A 21,779-nucleotide genomic window follows, 5' to 3' on the forward strand; every position below is an offset into this window, starting at 1 on the left:
AAAAAAGCTGGTATTTCTAAACCAAATGACTAACCATCACTTAAATACTCTTTGGTGCCAGAACCCCTAAGTGAAATATTATGAAAGCATAACACTAGAAAATACACTTTTGTATACTCATTTTTAATTAAATGCCACATAGGATGAAGCTTTCGATTTTATATGTAAGATTTGACATTACATTTTCACACGCACATTTTAATTTAAAATAAATATTGCTGATATTAATAACACTTCTTTAGGTTTACAGATGACCTTTCATTCAAAATCATTTAACAATGTTTTTATATACTGTTTTCCAAACTATATGATTCAACTAGACCACAACAGAAATAAATTCACAGCAGGGGAAACTATGGCATTTTATAGTACATCACAATACTGCATTTTTAGGGCAGGAAGTTATAATTTTAAGGAAGCAAAATGCAATTACCAAAGCTGGAATTCTGTACAGATTAGAATAAATATGTACGAACAATGACATGAGATCTCAAATGACCACATACTGCCAATAGACTTTTTGCATAGGTTTTAGGAGAAAAAGGTAATCTAGGGCTGCTGATAGATATGGTAGGGAGAAGGAAAAAACACCCAGTGCTTTATTGGAAGAAGAAATGCTGACCAAGCTCTTCAGTGTCTGGACAGATTAGGCACTTCAGTGGGAGTTTTTGGCACTTTTTATCTAATAGCTGGATTCAGCTATTATCAGCTATTAGATAAAACCAAGCCTGCTGAAGCTAGGCCTGTGCGAAGCAGCAAGTATTCGATTTGGATGATTCAGAGGGATACTGATTCAATTTGGTGATTTGAGTCACTGTCCCAATTAGATTCGGCCGAATCAGATACAAAGATTTGGCGCCTATTTGAAGATTTGGCCGTAGGCTCAACAGGCAGCAGTCCTCAAGGACGCTGGACACAGCTGCCTCCAGATGGTAAATCTGTTGTGGTGGGCTGAAGAGAAGGGCAGATCTGGGAGCATACGCCCACTCCCATGCCCTCCCAGACCGGTGGCCCGCTGCAGCGGGAGCCCTCCTCCCCAAGTCTCATGCCCCCCGCCCTGGTTGGACAGCTTGTCCCAGCCCCAGCTCCTGCCTGAATCCCTCCCTTCCTGGGGGGCATTGATCCACCCCTCCCCAACACTCCTTCCCTCCCCCCCTCCACCTACCACAACAGACTTACCAGCTGGAAGACCACTGCCTTTTTAGTCTATGCCCAAATCAGCACCAAATCTTTTCCAGATTGATTCAGAGGCTTCTGAATCAATCTGGACCTTTTAATGGATCTTTCAATTCGATATGGACCCGGAGATTTGGCCACCAAATAGGGCCAAACCTCCTCCAAATTCAAATTGGCTACCAAAACTTCACACAGCCCTAGCTCAAGCACTGAATCTATACAGATGCTGGGCAAGCCAGGTAAAACTAATGCAATGCCTCTTCTGGGCATGCACTGTACTTGTCACAGGGCTGTGATGAGCTTAAAGTGCTGTTTTTTTCACCTCTTTAAGCAGCCTAGATAATGTAACATCACAGACTGAAAAGTGGCCTTTAAGTACTGAAACAGTAAAATCCACAGTATTATGCTACCTATTCTAATTTTATAAAATGTACGTGTTTTAGAGCACCTCGGTTTAGCTGCTTCTTAAGGAGTGAAATTCTCAAAAGAACTTAGGAGTCGAGTCCTATTTTCAAAGTGCTGAAATAACACTTAAAAACGCACTTTTGAAAAGTTTAATTCAAAACAAAGATGCAAAAGAGGAATAACTGCAAGATAATTAGGAGTACTTCAAGTACTTGCATATTAAGTACTCAGAATCCAAGGCCATTCTCATTTTGAAGTTCACCAAGTGAAGGCTAAACTGTAGTCTGGCAAATAAAGAAGATAAGGAATGTTAATCTCTATAAGTGGCATACTTATTAATGTTCCAAACCTGCATACAAGGGCTCTGTCCAAGACCACTCACTCATCACCATTGCCTGTAAACAAGGCCATTATTCCTGGCAAACTACTGCTCCAAAAATTAGGAAGAAAAATTCCAGTTAGCCAGCTGAGACTAGCACAAAGGAGGAAAATGCCCACTGAATTATCAAACACTTAGAACACAGAGAATATAATACTTATTCTGGCTAGAGTCTGCAGCTTATACAAAGCTATTAGCATTGGGAACAATTTTAAATAGGAATCATTTAAGATTTAGAATTGAGGGGGAAAATATTATGTTCATTAGACCACAAGAAAATAACAATGACATTTTTACTTTCTGAGAACCTCAGCATAGTTTGAAGCAGTTTCATCACAGGATCTGTTAAACGGGAAGCAAAGATGACAACTGACCACATTTGATCCACAGGCAGTTAGTGGCCCCATGATGTTTTTCACAATGGTAAGGGAATTAATCCCACCGTAGGTCTGAGCCAAACTTCAGTTGGCTGTTATGTTTTGTCTTTCAATGTCTTTTAATTTCACATGGGTAAGAACAAGTAGTAAGAGACAGCTTAATTATTCTGTAGTGAGATGCAGTTAAACAGCTGCTACATTTCACCAGGTGTGGTTGGATGTTATAACTAAGCTAAAGACTTACACTATTTAAGTGTATTTTAATATTGTTAACTACAGATTCTGCTAAATGCCCTCAAATACATTGCTTTCAAACACTTCTGTAAAAGTTAACTACTTTTGAAGAAGATCCCAATAAACAATTCTAACCAGCACATAGTCCCTGACAACCATAAAGAAATGTGCTGCCTCAGGGGTGGGCACATGAGGCATGTGCTCTGGGCACTAGAAGAGGTAGGCCTCTCTCCCATTCCCTGCTCTGCTTGTACTTCCTGGCTGCATACTGCAGCAGAACAGGCAGTTTGTGTCAGCGAGCACAAGGTGTCCTGGAAATCAATTTTGGTGAGTAGAAGTGGTGTTCACTGGAGCTAGTGGGAGAGCTGACCCCATGTTCTGCCACTGAAATCAATTTTTTTTTGCCTTCTCAACAAATTACAGCAGCAAAAAATGGAGCAAAAGTTCCCTGAAGCAGGAGCCAACACGACTGCCACTCTAGAGATCTACAATTCTCAGAAAATGCACTCTGTGATGCACACTGACTGTGCTGCTGCTGCCTGCTACTCCTCTGAGCTGCCTACCCAGTCATATTATTCACACATTATTCCGCTGTTAGCAACCTTCTATCAAAAATTAACTTATGTACAAACATATCCAGAAATAATGCAATACAATTAAACAGCTAATGTGATTTCAATTCTGAAAATTTAAACTCTGAAGAAGTCAAGATGAACAAATGTTTAAGAGTTTTTTTAAATCTCCTCTAAAAAGTAGTTTTTTCACTTACGCTGTAACTGTGCAGCTCGTAGTTGTTTCTTTAACCTCTCCACTTCATTCTTTAAAAATCTGATATGTCTCATCATATTTTCTGGAGAATCTATCTCCATCGATATGTCTCTTGGTGATGGTGGAGCAGATACTGGCTGATCTAACTTCTCCTGCAAGATTCTATATTAAAATAATATTAATTTAATTTCTGAAAGAAAAACACCCAAGGAGTTAATGACAAGTATGCATGGCAATTATTCTTTAATAACATGCCTGAGTTTCACTAAAGAAGACAAAATTTGTCAAATGACAGCTTCTCAAAGATCTTTTACTGTTTCAAATGGTGACATATCAAGTATTTCTATCATTAAATAACTACTACTTAGAAAACAAACTGGTTTTTGCTTAGCTCTTAAAATGTGAATCAATGGCTACCTCAACTCCACCAAGTGTGGCCAGGTTTTAAGAACTGTTTCATTTATATAATTTAAAATTGAGAATTAAAAGTAACACTGAATGCGTAAGGGTAAAGAACTAAATATTTATAGTTTTATTTCACTAACGATCATGTATCATGCCCATATATCTTTGGTTTTATATTAAGCACTTCTGAATTCTATATAGAAACTTCACAGCAAATCCATGTCCAAATTGTATGGGACATTTAGATTTTTTTTATTTTTTATAAGAACACAATTCTCAAGCTAAAAGAAATCCAAGTGGTCCATTCTCCCCACACCCCTCTAAAACTTAAGACTGCTAGAAGGTCAAAGCAACCTTCTCCAGTTTTTCCGGAGAGAACCTCAGAAAGGTTTCAAGGACGTTTACTGAGAGCTAGCTAAAACATCCTTAAGGGTAGAGAGGCAATTAACTCTTATAGTCTGAAGTCTGACAGGAGGCAGGGCAGGGCAGCATCCTGGAGACAACTGGTTCTAGGAGGCCTAAGTTTTCACAGCTGTTGCCTACAAAAGCTTATACCTAGGGACCTACTCAAACTGTGAAAAACAGCAGTTTCCATGATTTTGCACGAAATCACAGATTTAAAAATAAAATTACTAAAAGTAAAATGCTGGCTTCCCAGTGCGAGCCAGTGACTACTGCAGCCTGGCCTCGCAGCCCACTAGATGGCAATGAACTGGGAAAAATCGCACTGAATTCCAAATTTTTACATATTAAATTGGATAGCATCCATAATAATCAATATATTGTGACAAGACAAACCGTTTTTCTGCTTCAAGTTTATCCATTCTCTTCCACAGGCGATTCACTAATGCTTCCTGTTCTTGCTCTAATGTATTTTCAAGGTCAATCTTCTCACGCCTTAGCTGGGGAAGGAAGCAGGTTGCTAAAAGTTAGGCAAACAGCCTGCATGAATGTTATTACCAAAAGGTTAATATTCAGACTACTACTTTGGTAAATTTTTGGGAAAACTGCATTTGCTACAAGAGTATCAACTACAGAATAGCAACCAAAATGAAAATGTAAATACATCTTAGATGGTACATAAATTAAATTATCTCTGGGGTGCACAGCCTTTTCCAACACTGCCCCCTTCAGTGCATTTTTCATACACTTTTGGGGTGCTTTGTAGTTACCCACAAAATCGCATCCAATTTGAAAGAGTGATGAAACAGTGAAATTACAGATCCTGTTACAGACACCCCATATTTCAGCAGATCACATGGATAATTTAATTTTCTGCACTTACCATTCTTTCAGGGCATTTTAAACATTTTTAAAGGGTAGGAATACATACATAAGTGAAAAAGTAATTAATTCTAAAGAATTAATTTATGTTTGCTTGATATGGAAGGTAAGTCTTCTAAATAGCACATAAAAAGTAGTGAATGAAGAAAAATGACCCCAACTGTTGCATCACTTCTTAGCATTAGTAGAAACAATCTGCCGCCCCGACCCCTTAGCCCGGGAAGTCTGCTGCTTCCCGGGGGCCCGCATCTGAGACATTGCGGAGAGGATCCCGCAGCTCCTCCAGCCTACAGACCACTACCCCATGTTCCTGATTCATGTGGGCACCAATGACACGGCTCGGAGCACCCCCAGCCAGGTCATGAGGCGCTACAGGGAGTTGGGAGCGGGACTTAGGGGTCTGGGAGCTCAGGTGGTGTTTTCGTCGATCCTCCCAGTCTCGGGCTATGGGCTGAGGAGGGAGAGGAGGATCCATGCGGTGAACCAAAGACTGCGGCGCTGGTGTTATCGGGAAGGCTTTGGCTTCCATGACCACAGCCCGCTCTTTGGAGAGAGAGGCAGCGAGCTGCTGGGAAGAGATGGCCTCTACCTCTCTCCACTGGGGAGGAGGCTCTTCTCAGCCAGGCTGGCTGACCTGCTCCACCGGGCTTTAAACTAAGCCCGCTGGGGGATGGGGGGACTACTGCCCCTGCTGGCCCGCTGAACAGCCCTTGCAAAGCCAGCGGACCAAGGCACTTAAAGGGGCACTTAAGGGAGCCCACCCCTGCCCCAGCCCTGGTACAATCTGTGGGCAAGGCAAGAGCCCCCAAGGGCACACTTGCCTGCCTGTACACTAATGCCAGGAGCCTGAGCAACAAGCAGGACGAGCTCGTCCTCCTGCTCACTGCAAAGAAATATGATGTCATTGGGATAACGGAGACCTGGTGGGACTCCACCCATGACTGGACCACGGGGATAGAGGGCTATACCCTGTACAGGAGGGATCGTGTTGAAAAAAGGGGCAGGGGTGTAGCTCTCTATGTGAAGGAAAGCTACATGTCCCTGCAAGCTGATGTTGGCGACCGGCATGGACAGCTAGAGACCCTCTGGGTAAAAATTCGTGGGGAATTCGGCACAGGGGACACAACGGTGGGAGTCTACTACAGACTTCCTTGACTTCAGAAAAGCCGACTTTGACAAGCTCAAGAGGCTAGTCGGTCAGGCCCTCAGGGACCATGACCCCAGGGAGTTGGGAGTTCAAGAAGAGTGGTTGCTTCTCAAGGAAGCGATCCTCAGTGCACAAGCTAAATCTATTCCAACACGGAGGAAAGGCAGCAAGAAGGCACAGCAGCCCCCCTGGCTCTCCAGGGACCTAGCGGACCTACTGTGGCTAAAAAGGAAAGCCTACAAAGGATGGAGGACGGGATTCACCTCCAAGGAGGATTACTCCGCGCTGGTCCGGTCCTGCAGGGAGCAAACCAGGAAAGCCAAGGCTGCAACTGAACTCCAGCTAGCTTCAGGCATCAAGGACAACAAAAAGTCCTTTTTCAGATATGTGGGGAGCCGGAGGAAAAGCAAGGGCAATGCTGGACCCCTGCTAAACCAGATGGGGCAACTGACAACTGACACCCAGGAAAAAGCCAACCTATTAAATAGGTACTTTGTGTCAGTCTTTCATCAGTCACACGGGATGCCCATGCCTGCTATGGGACAGGGAAATCTGGGTGAGGGGGATCCCCTACCCTCCATCAATGCTGACCTCGTGAAGGAACACCTTGAGAAGCTGGATACCTTCAAGTCAGCTGGCCCTGACAATCTGCATCCCAGGGTACTCAAGGAGCTGGCGAGCGTCATAGCCCAGCCCCTGGCATGGATCTTTGAAAACTCCTGGCGCTCTGGTGTAGTGCCCGAAGACTGGAAGAAGGCCAATGTGGTGCCGATCTTCAAAAAAGGGAGGAGAGTGGATCCGGCTAACTACAGGCCCATTAGCCTGACTTCTATCCTGGGGAAGATCTTAGAAAAGTTTATTAAGGAGGCCATCCTTGAGGGACTGGCCCAGGCTAACATTCTAAGGGACAGCCAGCACGGGTTTGTTGCGGGTAGGTCTTGTTTGACCAATCTCATTTCCTTCTATGACCAGGTAACCTATCACCTGGACAAGGGAGAAGAGATTGATGTCATATATCTTGACTTCAAAAAAGCTTTTGATCTGGTATCCCATGATCACCTCTTGGCCAAACTGGCCGGTTGTGGCTTTGGCTCCACCACGATCCGCTGGCTGGGAAATTGGCTTTGTGGTCGGACCCAGAGAGTTGTGATTGATGGCAGTCACTCATCGTGGTGCCCTGTGACCAGTGGGGTCCCTCAAGGCTCTGTCCTTGGACCCATACTGTTCAACATCTTCATTAACGATGTGGACATTGGAGTCAGGAGTGGACTGGCCAAGTTCGTCAATGACACCAAACTTTGGGGCAAAGCATCCACGCCAGAAGATAGGCAGGTGATCCAGGCTGACCTGGACAAGCTCAGCAAATGGGCAGACGAGAACCTGATGGTGTTTTAACACCGAAAAATGCAAGGTTCTCCACCTTGGAAGGAAAAACCTGCAGCACCCTTATAGGCTCGGCAGTGCTACGTTGGTTAGCACTACAGAAGAAAAAGACTTGGGGGTCATCATTGACCACAAGATGAACATGAGCCTCCAATGCGATGCTGCGGCTAGTAAAGTGACCAAAATGCTGGCGTGCATCCATAGATGGTTCTCGAGCAAATCCCGGGACGTCATTCTCCCCTTGTACTCGGCCTTAGTGAGGCCGCAGCTGGAGTGCTGCGTCCAGTTTTGGGCTCCACAATTCAAAAAGGATGTGGAGAAGCTTGAGAGAGTGCAGAGGAGAGCCACGCGCATGATCAGAGGTCAGGAAAACAGATCTTACGATGACAGGCTGAGAGCCATGGGACTCTTTAGCCTGGAAAAGCGTAGGCTCAGGGGTGATCTGATGGCCTCCTATAAGTTTATCAGGGGTGACCACCAGGATCTGGGGGAACGTCTGTTCACCAGAGCGCCCCATGGGATGACGAGGTCGAACGGTCACAAACTCCTGCAAGACCGTTTCAGGCTGGACATAAGGAAGAATTTCTTTACTGTCCGAGCCCCCAAGGTCTGGAACAGTCTGCCAGTGGAGGTGGTTCAAGCACCTACATTGAACACCTTCAAGAGTAAATTGGATGCTTATCTTGCTGGGATCCTATGACCCCAGCTGACTTCCTGCCCTTTGGGCAGGGGGCTGGACTCGATGATCTCCCAAGGTCCCTTCCAGCCCTAATGTCTATGAAATCTATGAAATATACCAGAGACAGGCAAACCCCGGCATGCATGCCAGAATGTGGTATGCAAAGGCATTTGCTTGGCACACACAACTCGGGCAGACAGTGGGGAGCCACAAGGAGCCCGATCCTAGTTATAGCAGTGCAGTCCTGGCCCTTCCCTGTCCACCCCAAGGTGTATGTCTCCCCACTGCCAGCAACAAACCGGGCCAGGGCTCCATGGACCCAGATGCAGCTGCTTCCAGCCTCCCTAGCACCTGATGAGAGCAACCCAGGCTCTGTGGCAAGCGGCAGGGGACTGCCCAGAGTCTAGGCTGGCTGTAGTAGGCAGTCAATAGGCTGCAAGCAGCTGCACCAGGATCCACAGAGTGTCAGCCCAGCTCGTTGCTGGCAGCACATGCATGTGTGCCTGCGGGTGAAGGGTGAGAAAGGAGCTGGGGCTGCACTGCCAGAACAAATAATCAGGCCCCTCACAGCTCCCTCATTGTCCAGCCCTGGCATGCCACCATCTTAAAAGTCGAGGTTGCGTGGGTGTTTGATACTCTGCCCAAAAACATTGCTAGCCCCTGGCTACATAGTTTGTTATCAATCAGCTTTTAAAATACAAAAGTTTAACATTCCATGCTTATTTACTGTGTGAAGAAATATCAACTGAAATCTTAGCTACCAGGAAGCAGGAAAAATACTGGACATCAAAATTTTAGAGATGGTGATCAGTAGTCAATTTTTAGTGCAAATTCACTACAAATCAAACACGCACAACTATGAAAACGTTAATGGTTCAATTTGCTGGCAGCAGTGTTGTGAAGAGAAAAGCAGTATATAGGCTAGAAGAGTTCAATACTTTGTAAAATAAAACTGATTAAATCAAACAAATATCTGCTAATATTTATGACATCTGTAAATAAATATCCCTGTTTTTCAACTGAGAAACACAGATTAAGTGATTTTCTCAGTCATAATGCACACTGGTGGGTTACCCAGGAAAAGAACCCAGATGTGTGTTTTAGGTTACAAAGCTGTGGCACCCTGGTGATGAATCACTGCTCCAGCCTGGGGGAAAGGGAGGGTTCCAGCCTCAGGTAGGACATCTAAGCAATAATGTAACAATAATAGGCATGAGTAATGTTTCTGCCACTCTGCTGCTGTTCTGTTTCTGTTGATAATGGACTGTCAAAACAGTCTTTGCAGACATTAAATTTAGTGCATGTTGCCAGGAATTTAAAAATACAAAAAAACCTCGCAGGTATTTTAACTTTTAAATGTCCCTGTTTTATGAACATGCTACTAAACCTACTTGTTGGTATTTAAATGCATTACAATTTGTGTTTAACACTTTTAACAATTAACAAAATAAATGGAAATTAATATAGACTTTGTTTGCACTGGTATTTCAAAGACTCTAAAACAGCATAATATTAGTTTATTTTCCTACCCTAAAGTTCTCATAAACAGCCATCTCCACCTTGTGGCTAAGAAACATTAATTTCCAAATTGGTTATCTTGATCTTTGCCAGCTACATCTTTTTGGGTTTCTATTTCTCAAAAACATGACACATTTAAAAGTGACAGCAGAAAACAAAACAAACATCTGGCACATATCAGTATTTTACATACTTAAAGTGCAAAAGAAACCAAAGTGTATAAATACTACCCCCCACCCCACATAGACGCTTTAAAAAAAGCTATACTCTTCCACCAGGATTTACTTTTGAAATTCATGGGATTTGCACTAAGTCACTCAATGCATTTACTACATTCCAAAATTAGGTTGCTACATACGGGCTTGAAAATTCTGGCCTGAATGTGTTAAAAATTCACAATTTTCAATATACTACAAAGTTATTTCCATTTTCAACAGTAAACAATGAAGCATTTCATTTTTAACTAGAGTGTTTATAATAGAAGTTATTAAAAGTAGATATTACTTTAGCCCTGAATACTTGAAAAAAAAAATTCAGAATGAAACAAGGAGGTTCTCCAGCCCTGATAATTACTGCCTACACAAAGCAGAGCTAAACCACTGTATCATGTGATGATAACATCCATCAAAAAAAAGACAGTGTCTTCATGCCATTAAGGGCAGCAACAAACTTCCTCTTGCTCCCCTACCTGACCACATATGGGCTTAGAAGCCAAAGCAGTAATAGGCCACGGACAAGTTTAACTTTGAAGCACTTTGCTTTTCTTTGAAACATTTAAAAAACTGGAGTGTTTCAGCTGCATACAGATGTGCAGCCTCCCACCATCTCCCACAAATAGTTACAACTGCATGTAGCAGTGTGCTGTCCCAACCAGATGGCAACTCTGTTCCCCATCCCACCATGGGGCCAGTGGGGAAAGTACAGGGCAGGAAGTCAATGACTGTTCTCCTGTGTACTCAACTTCCAGTTGTCCAGTTTGGGAGGTGAAAAGGCATGCACGGATTTCTGTCTTTGGAGACTGACAAGGACACTGAAGCACTGCTCCCTTCTCACCTACCCTGCTGGGAAACCAGAAGCACACAAAAGTATGTCACTAGTGAGTCCCAAGAGATGACTGAGCACAACAGGAGAGTGTGCGTTGGAAGCGGGGATACTGAAGGACCAAGCAGCTGTCTGAAACATTCTAGAGTGGGGGCACACAATAGGAATCACTGCATTTTGAAGCACTTTAAAAGAAAGTTATTTCAGGGTTATTTTTAGAGCACTTTCTGTCTACTCGTACTTTGGAGTGCTTCAAATGTTGCATTTGTGTGGAGCTATAGTCATAGCTTCCTCTTGGGTGTCCCTGATGGAGAGAGAGGAGACTGGTTCTCATTTATCTATACTTCAGGAATTGTTAATCCTATCCCTTCTCTCCCTGCCTTCTTTAATACTTTCTCTCTCATGTTCTCTAGGATTCAGAGAGGTTTAAATAATCCAGACTTCAATAGAGGGCATCCTCATGTCTCTCTCCCCAGGAAACAGAAAACCAAGCAAGATGAGCGAGCTGGAGTACCACAATTAGGCAAGAGGATTTGGAAATCATGGGCTGGGGTGTAAAAGTCCAGTGTAACCTCTCATCACCAACTTTTTTCTTGCATTCATTGCATTTTTCCCTTACATTTGTATTTCCCACATTTATAACTGCTGAGGGGGTGGATAAGCTAACAGGCAATATTCCCCAACGTAACTGTGTACCAAGACATACAGAGCTTAGGGGCTGACATCTAGTTAACTAATTATCTTAATGTTCTTTATTGGCATCTAGTGGCTGGAACTATGGAGCTGGACACTGCCTGCCTCCAGACTTGCATTCAGCCAGTAGATGAATGGCTTGACAAATGAGAGCTCCAGCACTGAGCAAAGCTGTCATTAAAGGGTGAGCAGCAGCGCAACTAGATCACACTGGTTAGTTTAACTGCCACACTATGGCTGCCACTGAAATGTTCATGGTTAACGATGGGACTGGGTTAAGTGTGACCCAGTGAAACCCGTAATAATGAATAAACTTAATATTTGTAGTGGTTCAAAACTCGAGCTATTAATATTTATACTCCATCTGAAAGATTTGTAAGAACTCTCACATAGACATACAGGTGTCCTAAAAGTTAAAAATGGTCGTAGCAATGCCAAAATCCCCCAAGCCAAACTATTTTATACCATTACATACTGAGGCACAATTTATTGCAATCACCTCAGACTAGAATCCACTGGCTATTTCTTTCCAGCCGTTTCTAGTGAGGAACATATTTCAAAGAACAGGAAATGAATATGATATGGTCTCCCACGATGCTCTTATAACAAAATCAGGGGGATGGTGGGCTGGCAGAGTCCATGGTCAGGTAGGTTGGGAAATGGCTAATGGACAGGTCTATCTTCCTGGAGGGAGGTGAGAAGTGGTGTCCTGCAGAGTTCAGTTTTTGGCCTCATGCTGTTCAACATCTTTATTAACAATTTAGATGGGGATGTGGAAAGCACGCTGGCCAAATCTGCAAACAATACTAAGTTATGGGGAAAAGCAGTCACATTAGGGGATAGGAAATGGATCCAAGAAGACCTAGACAAGCTGGAAAGCTGGGCAGAGTGGAACTGGATGTAGTTCAATAAGGATAAATGCAGAGTGCTTCATTTGGGGAAAGGAAGCCAGCAACATCAATATGTCCTGGCCATCACAATTGCTGAATGGGACCTTGGGCTTATGGTTAATCATAGGATGAACATAAGCCACCAGTGCGACACTGCAGTCAACAGAGCTAATAGCATATTGGGATGCATTAGCCAATGGGTCGTGAGCAGGGATAAGGAAGTGATACTTCCTTTCTACTTGGTGTTGGTGAAACCCCACCCAGAGTACTGTGTCCAGGTCTGGGCATTGCACTTCAAAGAAGATGTGGAGAATCTTGAAAGGGTCCAGAGAAGGGGCACAAGAATGATTAAGGGCCTGCAGGACAAACCTTATGAGGAATGACTAAGGGATCTGGGACTACTCAGCTTAGGAAAGAGAGGACTGAGGGGGGGATTTGGTGGCTGTCTATAAGTATGTAAGGGGTGAATGTTGGGAGCTAGGAGAAAAACTGTTCATTAGGGCACCCCAGGGGAAGACAAGGAGCAATGGCAATAAACTGTTAGAGGCTGGTTTTCAGGTTGGATGCAAGGAAAAACTTCTTTATGGTAAGGGTGACCAGAATCTGGAACAGATTTTCCGAAGAGGTGGTGAAGTCCTAACCTTGGAAGTCTTCAAGAGGAGTCTGGACAGACACCTTGCTGGGATCATTTGATCCTAGCAGTATTCCCGCCCAGAGCAAGGGGGTTGGACTCGATCTTTCGAGGTCCCTTCCAATCCTTAATTTTTATGATTCTATGACTCACCTGCTCCAAAGTGAGTTGCTTAGAAATAGTATCATTTTCCAGTTTTTTAATTTTCTTCATTAGTTTGTTTACTTGAAACTCTTGTTCCTGTTCCAAATGCTGCTCCAGTTCAGCCTTCTCATGCTGTAACTAAAAATTCAAGAGAAATAGGAAAATAGTTGAATGCATAAATTAAGACTACAAAAGCAGATTTATAGGCAACGTTTATTCTTTCTAGATAGTAAAGCCTTCTCTAAATGGTTATATTCTACTCCCATCAACAAATCTAAAGATATGTACCTTAAACTTCAAGACAAATATTATAAATGGTTTATTCTATAAAGCATGAACTTTCAGATATTGAAATAGTATAAATATAGTTTTGGGATGCACACATTCAGCATGGAAAGTTTTTAAGAGACTGTCACAGCAATGACACAGCAAGAACTCATTTTTCTTAGAAAGTTTCTGCAACAATTTTAATGAAGTGTTAATGCACTTATTAGGATTATTTTCATAGAACCCAAACTGTCAAAAGTACATTTGGCAAAAAGACAATATACAGGTAACAGAAAATTACTTCTACAGTTACGATAGAAGTCAGAATTAAATACTTTAACCTCGCCTACACATTGTGATCATTTCCTAGAAAATTGACAAAAACATCACATTTCTGTGATACATCTGATTAATATAAAACCACAGTTCAAATAAAAAACTATGCCATTAGAAAATGTTCACTAGTTCTAATAAGAAAGCATAAGCGCATGTTAGACAACACAGTATAGATTTATAAGACAAGTAAAGACATTAGACTACAATGTGGACAGCCACTCTTCATATTGAGAGTCAAAATATACTAGAAATCCTGTAGGGAAAGGACTGCATCTTCCTGTGGGTAAAAGAATATGCATTTCTATTTTGGTAACAGTCATGATAATCTGTTAATTTAATTAAGGCCTACAGCTGAATGTTATTTTCACAAGACAAAACACATATCATAGGCAATGCTTTTGAAGTAAAGTTGCAGTGACCCCAAGCCAACAGCTTTCATAGTGACTGAGCCAGTGCTTTTGAGTCCCAATGCATTAATGCCAACACAAATAACAAGATGTCACTCAAAACCAAAAGCACAACAGCAGGACTGTCTATCACTGCCAAGTTGAATTACAGCTAATTTTTCATTTGTCTATTTTAAAATATTCTTAATTAAAACAAAAAAAGAGCAAAAAAGACATTTTCTACATCTATTACAAAATGCTAAAGCAATTCCTAATAATTGTTACATATAGTTAACAGATTAGACTGTTTAAAAAGACAGATGACCAAAAAGTTTTAATCAGCCTTAAGTCAGCTGCTACTAATGTAAAGTGCATACACAGAAGCTATTAACAATGTCATGCAAATATGTATAATGAAAGGACCTCAAAATACTAGAGTTGGAAGCAGTATTTGCTATGTGAAAGAATTATTATATTGTAAATGTGTTTAGCAGCAATGACAATCTGGCTCATCTGGAGTTTTGCTTTCATGAATTTGGGGTGCAGTTCTCCCCAAACCCCTGCACCTATCTTCTTGAAACTTGGCAAGTTTCATGCACTCGGCAGAGGCTACCACCCCTGCAAATCGGAGATAAAACAACAAAGTCTTTGCCATAAAATGTGGATGAAATCTGCATTGTGCAGCTATTGATAAGCTTTGTTTAAAGCATCACTGCTATGTGCACTCATTAAATCTTAACTTGGTTTTGTGAACAGCCAAAAGTCAGACTGTGTTGATCAAAATCTATTTATTTATATACTCGGTTCAGGCGAAGTCAAGGGATTTTCAGGCTCTAGGAAAGCTGTCTGTTCTATCCGACTCAAACACATGAAGTACACAAGAAACCATAAGCAAAGAATGTACCTCCCAGGGGTGGGAGGTGGTCAAGATGACAGTCATTTGGGTTCTGCAGTATTGATTCCTCTGCTCAGCATTTTGACTGTAAAAGCAGTTGTGATGACACTTCTAAACTGCATGATATCATGGTATTCAAAGTGAAAAGTCACTCAGATAACACAATTATCCCCTCTTTCTTAGTGGCTTTGACCAGCTGTGAAAATAATTAAAACAATGCTGACATTTAAATCTTGTTTTATCCCATTAATAGCTGAGAACCAGCACGTCTAAGTCTCTAACAAAATAGCCACTGAAGTAAAGAATACATATAGAGTAAGAGAGTATTATCAGACAACTGTATTTTTAATATCTGGAGTGTTGCCCATGAAATTAAAGTGGCAATTGTTTATAAACACAGAAAAAGCAGTAATAAAAGGAATGGGAAAAATACTTCCCAGACCGACATCTGCAGGTGGCCAGTGAGAAGAATTTCTTCCTGGCTGCCTTTCCAATGGCAACGTCTGTGGGGTGGGACTAGAAAAAGCATAAAAGCCTCTGTTTGGAGGCATGCAGTATGTTTTCCCAGCTTGTTCCCTGTCAGCAACTGTGAAACAGAGGAACACAGACTGAGACATTGTAGCTTCCTGGTTCAGTACTAGTTGAACGTGCTTGCTCCTTTTTCTCATTACAAAGGAGCGGGTAGGATTTATCTTAGCTTAGCTATTCCAGTCAATTATTATTAGTATTATTACTATTAATAATATTATTACTATTCAATTTATTTCTTTGAATTTAGATTTGCTTTTTTTTTTTTTTTGGAAACTTGGAAAAAAGAAAAGTGCGTTTTCCCTGCCAGTGTGATTAATCACTGTGCAGGAAGGCACAGATTGCTTGCATGCACACACAGAGATACACAGACAATATAGAGAAATATCAGATATTCATAGAAGACAGACAGCACACAATTTTTACATAACCCTTAATACTGAAGCAAACAATCAAAGAGGCCAGTACACACATGCAAAAGAGGGAATAAAACACACAACACAAAAGGATTTACACACATTCACAGACCTTTTGCAGCACAGGAAAGATCAATATGAAGCGTGCTGGAAAGGCAGGTGCCAGGTCTTCTGGCAAGGGGAGGGGGGAAGTCGGGGTAGGGGGAGAGCTAGACCTGCAAGCCCCCCGCCTCCCAAACACAGACGCAATTCTATTCCCAAGCAGCCATAGGTGCTGCCAGTGGGAGCCAGGAGGTGGGAGCAGTGTCCGCACCTGATGTCCCTGCACCTGCACCACCACCACTCAGTCCAGAAGTGCACACCAGCAGTGGAATCACTGTCTCCTCCACCCCAATTTCAGCTCTCAGCGTGAGTCTCCCACTACTGGAGCTGGAACCAGGAATACTGAGCATGCTGGCCCAAACTATTTGGGGACTGAGGGGGAAATCAGTTTGTGCTCCACACCCCTCAAGTTTCCCCTAGACCCAGGTCTCCTCCGGAAAGCAGCACCTCAGAGGAGGCTGAGGTTGTGGAGGCAAGTGGCTCAGCTGAGGCAGTTCCTCCTGTTGAGCCTCAGCCTGCTGAGAAGGGGGAAAAGGCAGGATCCTCACCCTCAACCCAGAACTGGGGGAGTAGTGTAGTGTGGGATCATTTTGAGGTGGCAGATGATCCCAGGTTTACCATCTGCCAGCACTGCCGAAGGCACATGAGCTGTGGCAAGGATGTGAGACACTTCCCACCACAGTGATACTGCTGCATCTGAGGAGGCACCACCCCTTTGCCCTTCTTTCTGCTCAGCCTGGCACCAGTGCAAGTGTGCTGAAGGGGAAGTCCCCCGCTTGCTCCAAAGTCCCCTTCCCCCCCCAAAGCAGAGGCAGGCCAACCTGGACCAGTGGGGGAAAGGTGGACAGAAAGGGGGGCGCATTCCCAAGGCGAGCAAGATCACCCAGAGCACTGGGGAGATGCTTGCACTGGATAGGCAGCCCTTCTCCCTAGTTGAGCAGCCAGGGTTCACGCGGTTCGTAGCACTTCTGGCCCCATTTTACAAAATGCCTACACGTACCAGCTTTAGCAGGATGGTGATGCCCTCCCTGTATGAGGCATGCAGGGAGTACTTGAGGGAGGAGCTGCGTAAAGCAGGGGCGCAGGTAGCCTTGCACTTCACCTCTGACATCTGGAGCAGCCAGGGTGGAGATCATATCTACCTCTCTCTCACAGGGCACTAGTGTGATGACTCAGGCCATCAGTGGGCTCTACTGCAAGCCGAGGTGCTGGATGTGTCCCACACAGCAAGGGAGATCATGGTGGCCATGAACTGCATGGTGCAGGGGTAGCTTATTGGGCAGGCCGAGCTCACCCGCAGGTTCATGAGTCACTGATAATGGGGACATAATGGTGAAGGCTATCTGCGATGCCAACTTTGCTGGCATCCACTGTGTGACACACAGGCTGCACCTAACAGTGAGGGATGCCTTGGAGGGGGACAGGGCTGCTGGTGATGGCACTGCCACCAGTACTGCTACAAGCCAGCTGATTTCAAAATGCAGGAAGGTGGCAAGCTGCTTCCACCGCAGCATAAAGGGCGTCAAGATGCTGAGGGAGAAATAGGCAGAGCTGAGCATCCTGCAGCACAAAATCATGCAGGATGTGGAGACTCGATGGAACTCCACATACCTGAAAGCTCCACCAACCTTTGGAGCAACAGAAGGCCATCCGAGAGACGGCCTTGCTTGAGGAGACTGGGATCAGTGGCCCCCTGAAGAGAGCCGAGTGGGGTACCATCTCCCAGATCTTGGTGGTCCTCCAGGCCTTCCTCAAGGCTGAGACCTTTAGCACTGGCGATGCCCCCTAGCAAGGGAACCGGAGAACCAAATGGAGAAGTTCCAGGGGATCAATGTTCCTGGCTGGGGCAGGCCACTGTCACCAGATGTGCAGGCACTAGTGAGGTGGCTGAAGGCGGGTATCAGGAGACACTGGATCTCTTGCAGTCCAGTATGGTCCATGTGATAGTGGGCATGTGTGACCTAAGGGTGAAGGGGAGCATGTTCACTGGCAGCCCCAAAACCCTTGATCACTGAATGCAGGTGCTGGTGAACAGTCAGGGAGGCTGAAGTGCAGAGGCATAGGGATGTAGAAGAGGGAGATCCCACTTTCGAGGCTTTGGTGGCTACCTATCTCACTGAGGATGTGAAGCCCACTGCACTGCAACCCGTTGGCCTACCGGGCAAGCTGCAGCCAGATGTGGCAGAATCTGGCCGCGGTTGCCTGGCAACACCTGTCCTGTCCACAGAACAGTGTTCCTCACGAGAGGGTATTCAGCCTTGCTGGGCCTGTTGTGACACCCCACTCCACCTACTTGGATCCTATGTTGGTGGAGCAGCTGGCATTCCTAAAAGGTGAACCTCCCGCTGCTGGGGTTCCCCAAGCTGCACCTGCAGACGGACTGAGCACCACCCTCCTCACTCTGTCTGCACCCATTTCCTTTTTTGGGTTTTTTAAAAGTTGAGTAACTCCTCACTCTCAGCTGGACAGGGCACTAACTGCATCACCAGCCAGCAGGGGAAGAACATGTCCCGGCTGAGCTCATTTCCCTGCCAGAACAAACTTGGAGATATAGGATTGGGGCTATTGGGAAGGAGGAGACCCCAGGTCCTGGGCATTACCACTAAAACTGCACGCTGTCGGGGTAGGGAAGCCTGGTGGGACTGCTTCCAATGATCCCCTGGTGAAAGGCAGGTAGGAGGTGCCATAACCTCCAGCTAATGCATACACACACAAAGTCCTGGCTGGAGAACGCTCAGACCTGTCATGTCTTTGACAGTCCTGACGCTTGCTGGTTGCAGTGCAGTTGTGAGGCTCCCAGTGAGCTCAGCTTAGGTACTCGGGATGCCAGCTTTAGGACTGAAAACCCCTTCATCAGGATGAGGAAGTACTTGCAGTTGGTCCTGGATGGAAGAACAGCAAGGGAGATCATGGTTGCCATGAACCGCATGGTACAGGGGTAGCTTGTTGGGCAGGCTGAGCTCACCCGCAGCAGTTCCATTTGGGTACCTTTGATGCGTCTGCTGATGCTACTGGTGTTGAGCCAGCTAAGTTATTTTACCTGTTGTCATGTGAAGTGGAGAACCGGGCATGAGGCTGTCGGGGAGGAGGCGGCCTCACTGGGGCACACTGCAATGTTGTGCAGAGGTCCCAGTGCCAGGAGGGGCGCACCTTAAACACACACACACACACACGATGTCACCCACTCACATCATGAGTTTTGCCTGTCAGAGGCTTGGGGTGCAGAGCCCTAGACGACAGACTCCCCCAGCAAGACGCACACAGCTGGCAGGCTTCATGGCTTGGCAGAGCCAAGCACCCAGGCCTGCACTAGATTTCACCCCCCGTGCCCCAAGACAGACGCAGTTGCCCAAGCAGCTACCCACATCACAAGTTTTGCCCATCAGCAGCTTGGGGTACAGTTTCCTTCAAACCCCTGCACCAATCTTCTTGAAACTTGGCAGGCTTTGTGGCCTCACCAGGGACTATAACCCCTGCAGTTTTCAGCCCCCTGTGGTGTAACACGTAGACACGACAGGAGTTTTGCTTTCATGAATTTGGGGTGCAGTTCTCCCCAAACCCCTGCACCTATCTTCTTGAAACTTGGCAAGTTTCATGCACTCGGCAGAGGCTACCACCCCTACAAATCGGAGATAAAACAACAAAGTTATAGACATTTCATTGATTCCCCATTATAGCCTATAGCCGGATCTCCAAAGTAGCAAACCGATCCAGAGCTCTGGATCAGATCGCTACCGACTCGCACAGCCCTACCAACCACCCCTAAAATGACAAGGGAGTTCCTGTCTCAGCCTGCACCCTGACATTCCCCTCAAGAGCCACTCCAAACCCATCTGCCTCCCACACCTTCCCATCCACACTTGCCCTGACAAAACCTGGGGAAGCCCAGCAGCCCCCTCCTGCCTGGCCCCAGCTCCCTGCAAGGACAGACCAAGTAGGCTGGACCAGCACACATACAGGCCAAGCAGGCTGGACCCACACATTTCTCAAACATGGGTGACCAGAACAGTATTCCATAAAAGTTTTCATAACTTCATACAATAGCATTAATATTTCCCCATGTCTACTGTCAGGGTCATTCCTAGGGGGCACGAATCAGGTCAACCACCCTGGGCCCTGCGCTACCAATGGTGGTGGCTGCTTCCCGGGGCTGGGGCCCCGCATCCTGCTTGGGTCAGCTGCGTACTGTAAATGGTTTCAAGGTCATCCAGTTCTTCCTATACAATATCCTGATAGTTCTTGGTATTGAAAATGCCCCCCAAAACAGTTTCATTAGCATGTTCCATTGGCATACTCCTACTTTTTGGCACGAAGTTCATATATTAAGTAATATCAGTGTCATGTCCAATTACTGATCAACTGGCAAGTGACATACAAACCAAAACCTGTTTTATATTTACGGAAAAAAAAAATCGCATTTGCATCCTTGAGATATCATGAAGTTTGGGTAGCCAGCTTGCATTTTGGAAATGTGTTACTTCTGAAAGATGTGTCAAAAAAAATCTGAATCAGATGACAAATCTATTCTTATTCTGTTCAGTTTGCAGAGCTAAACAAATTATGCCTATTCACTTGTCCCTCTCCAACACCGTCCATGAGTCATCCTGTAAAATACAATAGATTTAGGGCTTGGACAAACATTTAAAATCATGGAAGGTTCCTCATTCTGGTTCAAAATAAAGTTTTGAGCACAGGATGCAAACCTTGAAACTAGTTTAGGCCTAACCTGTCAGTGATAATTTAGATGAATCAGGGCAAGATCCAAACAGTTTTTTACTGTTCAGATTAAGAAAACTCTCAGGGGGAAATACTTCTAAAGGGCTTCAGGATCCGATCTACTCCCAAATTCCAATATTCCCAAGCCCCAGAAAAAGGTATCAGCAGATTTAGCAGCAGGAAGCAATATAAATTCACAGACAGACAGACAGACAGACAGACAGACAGACAGACAGACAGACAGACAGACAGACAGACAGACAGACAGACAGACAGACAGACAGACAGACACCGATCGATCTAGGTATTTCCACTAACAAACATGTACAGAAAAGTGCAACTGGTTGGGACACTGGAGCAGAACGGTATTCTTGGATTTGAGACTTCTCCAGCTTGGGTGTACTGAAGAAATGAATACACATCTGTGAATGCAAAATTTTAAAATGGAATGCTAACTCTTCATATTTTGCCAGCTGTACCAAAGACATTTGGTTCTGATTTACAACTCAACCTTCCTGTGCACCATTTTACACATACTTAGTTTCAGGCTTTAAAACAAGGGCACACATTGGCTCATATTCAACTTATTTTCCTATCTAACCCCCAGGTCCTTTTCTGCAGAGCTGCTGCTTAGCCAGTCAGTCGCCAATCTGTACTGGTACATCGGATTCTTCATTCTTAAGTGCAGGACTTTACACTTCTCCTTATTGAACCTCATGAGATTTCTTTTAGTCCAATCCTCCAAGTTGCTGAGGTGTCTATAAATACCAGCCCTAGCCTCCAGCATATCTACTACTCCCGCAGGTTGGTGTCATCTGCAAACTTTGTGAGGATGCACTCCATCCCCTTTCAGGTCACTGATGAAAATACTGAACAGGACCCTGGGGCACACCACTTGATACCAGCTGCCCCCTGGATATTGAGCCACTGACTGCTACCCTTTGAGCCCAATGAGCCAGCCAGTTTTCTATCCACCTTA

At 44.7% G+C, this 21,779-nt stretch overlaps 1 protein-coding gene across 1 annotated transcript in view; it reads right to left on the bottom strand.

The window, feature by feature from the left end:
- CCDC6 (coiled-coil domain containing 6) overlaps positions 1–21,779 on the bottom strand; it is a 90,573-nt gene that overhangs the window by 12,849 nt on the left and 55,945 nt on the right. The window contains exons 3-5 of the mRNA XM_090056937.1: positions 13,164–13,292; positions 4,543–4,646; positions 3,341–3,501 (exon numbers count right to left, since the gene is read on the bottom strand). Of these exons, the coding sequence (XP_089913063.1) occupies positions 3,341–3,501; positions 4,543–4,646; positions 13,164–13,292 (394 nt within the window). The remainder of the gene's footprint in view (positions 1–3,340; positions 3,502–4,542; positions 4,647–13,163; positions 13,293–21,779) is intronic.

This window comes from Crocodylus siamensis, chromosome 7, assembly GCF_052110815.1.
Source record: "Crocodylus siamensis isolate JL-2025a chromosome 7, ASM5211081v1, whole genome shotgun sequence".
In the NCBI taxonomy this organism is placed as follows: domain Eukaryota; kingdom Metazoa; phylum Chordata; order Crocodylia; family Crocodylidae; genus Crocodylus; species Crocodylus siamensis.